This window comes from Toxotes jaculatrix, chromosome 15, assembly GCF_017976425.1.
Source record: "Toxotes jaculatrix isolate fToxJac2 chromosome 15, fToxJac2.pri, whole genome shotgun sequence".
Classification (NCBI taxonomy): Eukaryota; Metazoa; Chordata; class Actinopteri; family Toxotidae; genus Toxotes; species Toxotes jaculatrix.
The window spans coordinates 16,478,046-16,485,445 of NC_054408.1; the positions used below are offsets into that span (position 1 = coordinate 16,478,046).

The following is a 7,400-nucleotide window of genomic DNA, read 5'->3' on the forward strand; positions in this document are numbered from 1 at the left end:
AAGTCATAAAACAACTCACCTCATACATATCACACCTGGCTCCTCTACTAAATCTGAGGGAAGCAGATCAGTGAGGATAATAGCTAACCTAAAGAAAGCACCACATTGACAGATGGTGCTTCTTTATGTGTCGCGTCAGTTGTCAGTCCCTCTTGAGATGACTAAACTGACTTGCCACTATTTGCTTTGACTGTCGCCAATTTTCCACTTTATGTCAGGCTAAAGTTGAAAAACGTGCATGCTTTTAATTATTTTCTAAACCTAGGAGCATTTTATTCAAAAAGAAGACTATTTAAAAGAGGTAGGTCCTCTTACCATATGCTAGAAGTGAATGGTTCTGTTTACACACTGTTCCCTACAGGAACATACAGTAGCTGTCTGTCAGCTATCCTGGAATAGCAGAAAAACCAGATTTTCCACTCTGGCACACCCTGTTCACCTGTATTTTGTCCCGGACACCAGATACCATGGGTCACTGAGGAATATCATTGTCACTGATGATGAAAAGCTTAAGCCATTCTGTGGGCGAGTGAAATCAACAGACTGACGTGGCTGTAGCTCCTGAAATAAATGACTGATTTATTAAAACTTAGTCCCTATCCCTGCAGGGAAAATGAGTGAGTATTTTCAAATCAACATTAAGTAAAAGGTGAAACAGGAGATGATTACCTGTCAAGAGGTGTGAGTCTAGTAATGCAGCATATTCCAAGCATTTCAGCCAGAACTGCTGCTACTCCCTCAGACAAGAGCTGCTTCCCTTTTGTGCAACATAATGATATCAATAATAATGATACATATGGATGCCAAAAATTTTTATCTGAACCATGTAACAGCTCCAACAGAATTGTAAATTGTCTTTGCCCTCCAAAATACAAAGCATCATGAGAAATTAAATATTTCCTGAAATGTAAGACTTCAAATCTTATTTTTTTTTTTTAAACAAATGACTTCAATGATTTCCTGTAGTTTTTTCATCATGACAGCAACATTTTGATCAAGGCTTGTTATTCAGAGTTTTACGTGAATCCCAGCCTCTGTGAAACTGAATAAATTAGTAACCTTTTTTTTTCGCTGAAAATGATCAGACTTTGAAATGCAAATGAGACTAACGACTAATTGTAAAACAAGTCCTTTTTTCATCAGCATGTGGACCAAAAATGAAATGAATATGTAGTGACTCAAAATCTCTGAGAAAGAGAATCTTTCTCCACTAGGTTACACTTTAGTGACAAGAGAAAAATTATAGATTGGTATTAAAGTGCATACTGTGTAAAAAAAAAAAAAAAAAAAAAAAAAAAAATACACGCTCATTAACTAGAGCTCCTGTGGCCAAAAAAAAAAAAAAAAGATGAGAGGCTCTTTGAAAAAAACTGTGAAATTTCAGTCTTGCTGATCTTGCAGTGGCAGAGGCAGTGATCTCCCCTTGTTTGTGACCTCTGTCAGATGACAGTGAAGGTCTCCAATAAGCAGCGGGTTAGTGGGTAGCACTCACTGAACTGTCTCTTCCAATAGTGGTTGCTTCACATCCTCTTGAAAGAAACAAGTGCCTCAAATACCAATTCCGGCCTTTCCCCCTAATTGTTTTCTACGCTCTGCTGAATCTGTCTTCGCTGTTGCTCTGTTCAAAAACTGCAGTACCATAACCTTCACTTTAATGGCACTTGAATCCAGAGTTGCTTATTCCCAACAGGTAAGTGAGACTTTTGAAATAAAATGTTATTCGGAATGACCATTGATGGAAAAACATATGTGTTATAGGCAGCACCTCCAGGGAGGGCAGCAGCAGCAGCACAGCTGCCGAAATGGGTTCTTCTTCTTATACCTGGCGGCCAGCTTGAACTTCTCATTTGATGCCGCCACATAGTCTTGTGTCCTCTCTACATTGGTTTGGATATGTTCGATGTAGGCCCCCTGTTCCTCCACCAGCATGAAAATGTCCATGAACAGGTCCCTCAGCTCCTTCATATTGTTCTCCAGGCTCAACAACTCCTGTTAGTGGAGAAGGATTATGGGATTAATACTGTAGATATGAGGAACATTAGTCAGAGGCTGGAGGTGGTTAGAGAGAGAACTGGAGGACTTAAGATGCAATGAGGGAACAGACTCAGATGTTGATACAACACTGTCTGAGAACAGACAATACTTAAACGGCCTCGTCTGACTTCTATATACTCAGTTATTAATGTCCTGGTTTGCTTGGAGATCTCTTTGTATTCAACAGAGAAAAGTAAAGACATTCTTTTGGACACAGTGCAACTTATTTCTCCTCTCAAGGAGTTAATGTCATTCACCTGGTGTTCCCAGTCTACATGAGTCCTTAAATTGATGCCTAGAATAAAAACTGGAAAGGGTCAGGGTTTCATAAACTGCGGTATACAAGAGGGCCAATCTGTTCTGTCTGTCCCTTTCAATTTCCATTTACTTATTTTCCTTCACGCTATCAGACAATGAAACTGTCCTGTCAAAAATAAAGCCCATAAGCTGGCTGTGGAAGCAGTTTATCATGACCCATAGTACTTATTTTTAGGTAACCTCTAGTGGAAAGAGTAACTATGACAAGGAGCTAAATGCTGTGTTTATTATTGTAACCATGATCACAAAGGTGGGGTACACCTGTGACGGTAGGGACGCTGTTTGAGGAGACATTCCATTGGGTCGTGTCCAAGGGTGGGGATGGTGATCTAGGTGCATTTCTAATAGAATGTATCACATCACAAAATAGTAGCAGCCTTGTGAAAACTTTGTCATAACCCTGGCTTTTGTTGCCTCTACCCTCACCTTGTGTCGCTGTTCGATCTCAGACAGTTGTGACCGTGTGATTCTGGCATCATTCAGCAGGTTCTCATTGAAGACCTCCCATTTTCCTGTGGCAACCATCTCATTTACTTCCTCCTCCGCCACATCCCTCCCCGATACCTCCAGCTGCCGGATAATGAAGTGCTTACACCGCTCCTGCTTTGTCAGCAGACCTTCATTATACTGCCGCATTACCTGAACATAATTATAGCAAAAAGAGAGAATGAAAAAGAAGGAGTGGGAGGGGAAATGAGAAGATATTCGAGGCCCATCTTTCTTAGCATAACCATAATTTATGTATGGTTCTTCGACCCTCTTGACACCACTGGTGGTACAACGAAAGACACTATGCCGTACTACACATTTACTGTACATTTTGGCATAGAAAAACATTCATGAAGTGAACTGATCCAACAAGTGCTTCCACTTCCTGGTTCTGGCAATGTTATCATTTTAGTTCACTTATGCATGGTTATATAAATACAAGTAAAATGAACAATTGTCTTATTCTTCAATTGAGATAACGGTTAAGACTATTTTCTAGGAAGCATTCAAAATCAATGTACTGAGTCCAAGGGAAGAAAAAGCAAAAAAAAAAAAAACCCTATTGTTTCAAGTATCCAGAGCAAAGTGGTTGATCATATTCCCAACCTGCTGGAATTTGAGGTACAGTGCTGCATGCTGGGAGCGCTGTATTCTCGCTGTAACAGCAGTAGGTCCCTGCTGGTCCTCAGTTCTTTGGACCTGTTTTGAAAGGGCATCTAAGCGCCGGTGGAGGCTTTCAGCCTGGAGCTTGATGTCTCGTGTAATGCTGCTCTCTTTCTTCATCACACTGAAACGACGCATGGTCGCCACCAGGGTCTTTTGCTGCTGGGTGAACTTCAGGACCTGTTTGTAGTTGAGATTAGACAAAACTTTTGTTCAGTTTCACTTATGACAAAAAAATGAAAGGGAGAGAAAGATTTAGAAAAATAAGAATTAGGAAAAACAACAACAACAAAAATAAGTTATTTTTACCTCTATCTCCAGTCCTGTGATGTCATCTCGGATTTGATGAACCTCAGACAAGAAATTCTCAATGATTGGCTCCTCCTCAAACACCACAGCCTGTGGCGTTATGACCCCGACCACCACAGAGTCATCATTATCACCCTCCACTGAGAAAGGGTTGGTATTCTCACTTGCTGCGCCAGAAAACTCTCGAGCCTTCTGCTGCAGCTCTTCTAAGCGGTCTCTCATTGTGGAGGAGCCCTCACCAAAGCTCACTCCTCAGATTGCAGTAGTATGTACAGTTCTTGTCAATGCTGACAAGAGAATGCTGAAAAATAAATATCATTAATCTTTAATGATTTCTGTCAGCGAACTGACTTGCTGCAGAAGAAAAGCAGGTTACAGTGGAGGATAAAGAGGAACATATGAGTTCAGACTGAAATGAATATGTCAAGTAGAGGTATTAAAGAGATTGGCTTAGTTCACTTAATTATATAATTATGTGTTCTAACTATTTCTATCAAGTTGATAATTTGATCATTACAAATAAAGAGATAATTTTAATTCAGTTCACATTTCACACATTACTTGGTAGCATACAGTATTTTTTTTTTCAGTAAAAAGTTGTTCTTGTATTAGATAACAACTTGAATTTCAGCATTTGAGTTACTAATTCCATTAATACTGCATTAATTTAACATTGTGCGGAGCAGCTTGTTTTCTCTCTTTCCAGGAACTGAATAGTTTTTTTTTCCTCTCTGCTTGGCATAAATGATGGAGGTGGGTGAAGGCTGTTAGACTTCACTTACATGACACTTACACTTACATTTCCTCTGAGCTGATTAGCTAACCACTGGTAAGCTTTCATTTGGGTATCTTTAAATGTTAGGCTAGCTGTTTTTAAACTGCAATGTCCTGTTTTCTACTTAAAAATATGCGATGCGTGGGTTGAGGCGGGTTTGGACAGCTATATACGTAAAATTTACACCTATAGTATGCATTCAACAGTGATTGTGATATGGAAGTTTCACACATATTCAAAGTATAAGTAATAGCTATGATTGACATACAGGGGGGAGCAACCCTGTCTCCTAGAAAGCGCATCCATATACGACAAAATTGCACCTACAGTTAACTGTGTACTCTGGTGTGTCCAGTGTGAATCAAAGCCTGATTAGTTTTTGTTAATATCACTATAAATTCATCTGTCCTGATATGAGCATAACTGATGAACCATGTCTACGCGCTATTGAACACTGAGATATATTTTTAACTCTGTGAAAAACAACATGAGACGAACGAGGAGAAAGTTTATCTGCGACATCAGTCAAATTGACTTGAGTTCATTTTCCCATGAAACTGAGTGGGTTGTTTGTGTTCAGCAACACACTCAGCAAAAACACAAGTTTTCCAGCATCTTAAACAATGACAAGCGTGGAAAAGTGACCTTGATAAACACATTAACTAAAACAACAAGCTCACACACACATACACACACTATATGTCAGGTCTATCTATAGTTTACAAAGTGTGGAAATTAAAAAGTTATCCTGAAAACAACAGCTAAAGCCCAAACTCCAGCATGCTGATATCTGTCAAAGCTGAAGTAAACAAGTGAGGTGCTGGTTTTTTGATTAAAACCATGAGGTTCAGAATCTGATTTCTTAAATGCCTTTGACAAGTGCATTCAACCACAAATTCCAATGCATTCAAATGGACACACCAAAATTTTGAAACTGCCTTTGCAACACAGGGATTTGGGTTTTAGAGGCCCTAAACATAATCTTTTGGAAGCACATGATGGTATGCGTGTGTGTGTGTGTATGGGGGGGGCAGAGTGTTTGGCTGCTGAGAAATGGAGCATTTCAAATCACAGACTATCCCATTTCTGGATAGATTTCAAACAGGAAAGACCCAATTTTCTGTGTTTGTCTGTCTGTGTGTCTGTGTGTGTGTGTGTGTGTGCGTGTGTGCATGTGCGTGTAAGAGTGTTGTAACTATTACAAACTTCTCAGAGCTTGAAGACTGTAAAAGTATCTTTTGTTTTCTGGGCTGATCTCTCTCCTTCTCCCTTTTCCTCTCTCTCTCTCTTTCTTTCTCTCTCTGTACCTACCTGCCCAGCCCTGAAGAGCCGATTAAAAAAATAGCTGAAAGGATTTGGGAGCACATTTTCCTGTGTTTAGCCTAAAAACCTGGAAGAAAGTGGAGCATAGTTCAAGAAGGAGTCTAGCCTCTCTCACTGTGATTGAACACTTTGTTCTCTAAAATAAGCAAATGTTTTCTTTCTGCCATCTGTCTGCTCCTTTGTCTGTGTTTCTGAAGGAAATGTTGTGTTGACATTCTCTCATCCCCATGCAGGTGGAAAAATAGGAGTGTCCAAATGTTGTATTTTATCACAGGTCAAATATTTGCACTGTGAATGCTGGTCTTTTAAATGTATAAAAATAATGAATTCTGTTTAAAATATTCCAAAAGTTATAGATGGTTAGGCAAGTGGTCCTACTTTACTCACTTCTTTAAGTTCAAGCTGGATTTGCTATTAATAAATGAGTAACACCAAAAAGATACAAGATAACTTTGTTGTGTATTTCCACATACTTTTACACACATTTACTGTCTATGGCTGTAGCAAACATTCAGTCTTAAATGAGGATTTTACCTTAATGTTGTTAGTCTTCCGTAATGGGCTGTCTGATGAGTATTCCCATTAAGAGTTCACCAAGAATATAATCCAAGACAAGCTCACACGTTCTTTGATATCATCATCTCATCTTCAAATCTCCTCACATTCACCTGATGCTCATCAGCTCTAAGTTACAGGTCTGAGGACTGTGTAACATTTATGCCACCGTCTGTTTATCAGGACAGTTAAACTCACAAGTAGGGAAAGTTCTGAGGAAGTCTGACTGAGTCAGTTTCAAGCACCTCCCCTCCTTTTCAGAGAGGCCAGGCTATGGCCAATAGGAAAGGAGCAGACTGAAGGCCATTTGGTTATCTAAAGAAACGAGAGGTGACGTGATTAAGTAAATGAGGAGGGAGAGACAGTATGGAGAGCACAGGGAACTCAAACCCTGCCCTCAGGCTTAGTCCTGGGCAGGAAAATAGAACAGAGCAAATAGAAGTGTATTGTGTACATTGCTGAGGCCAAACAATAAGGATTGCGCTTAGGGTGTCAACCAGGGCGTTGGGTTTCTGATCCGCTAAGTTCATTTCTGTGTGAAGTGTCTGGGTTCCTGGGGTAAGCCCTCTTGGTCTCGGGGCATTGTATTCCTTAGGCTCCAGTAACTTTGCTGAGTACTTTTGACAGATTTCTACTGACAAGCTCCCTAAAACCCAGGCGCCTTTTCAACACAGGAAGGGACGCAGTCATTCTCTGCTGTGCAGCATGACATGCTGTGCAAAGCTGTTTGAAGTACGGCGTCAGAGGGAGAGAGGGGAGACGAGTTTTGAGGATGAGAAGAGTTTGGTGGGGAAAAGAGTTCAGTCTTCATTTGATACTTTGGAGGCTGGCTGCAGAATTTCTGTCATTTTTCATTAACTGCGGGGTGAAAACTTTATAGCTTCAAAATGCAGGAGCCATGTTGTAAGTGTGGTGGCCAATGATGCATTTATAT

General features: G+C 40.1%; 1 protein-coding gene across 1 annotated transcript; it reads right to left on the reverse strand.

Moving 5' to 3' along the window:
• Positions 1–559: 559 nt before the first annotated feature.
• On the reverse strand, positions 560–6,646 carry stx19 (syntaxin 19). The gene is made up of 5 exons (XM_041056375.1): positions 6,446–6,646; positions 3,814–4,114; positions 3,448–3,684; positions 2,779–2,991; positions 560–1,989 (listed from the first exon to the last, which is right to left on the reverse strand). Exons 2-5 carry the CDS (start codon positions 4,033–4,035, stop codon positions 1,753–1,755), a joined length of 909 nt encoding a protein of 302 aa, XP_040912309.1. The 5' UTR covers positions 4,036–4,114; positions 6,446–6,646; the 3' UTR covers positions 560–1,752.
• Between the last annotated feature and the right edge of the window lie 754 nt (positions 6,647–7,400).

Bases quoted from the DNA above. Each gene is read 5' to 3' on its own strand.
- stx19 (XM_041056375.1), bottom strand. From the start codon at position 4,035: ATGAGAGACCGCTTAGAAGAGCTGCAGCAGAAGGCTCGAGAGTTTTCT. The intron at 3,685-3,813 runs GTAAAAATAACT...AACTACAAACAG, and splicing joins TCACAGGACTGGAGATAGAG to GTCCTGAAGTTCACCCAGCA. The intron at 2,992-3,447 runs GTTGGGAATATG...AATTATGTTCAG, and splicing joins TGTACCTCAAATTCCAGCAG to GTAATGCGGCAGTATAATGA.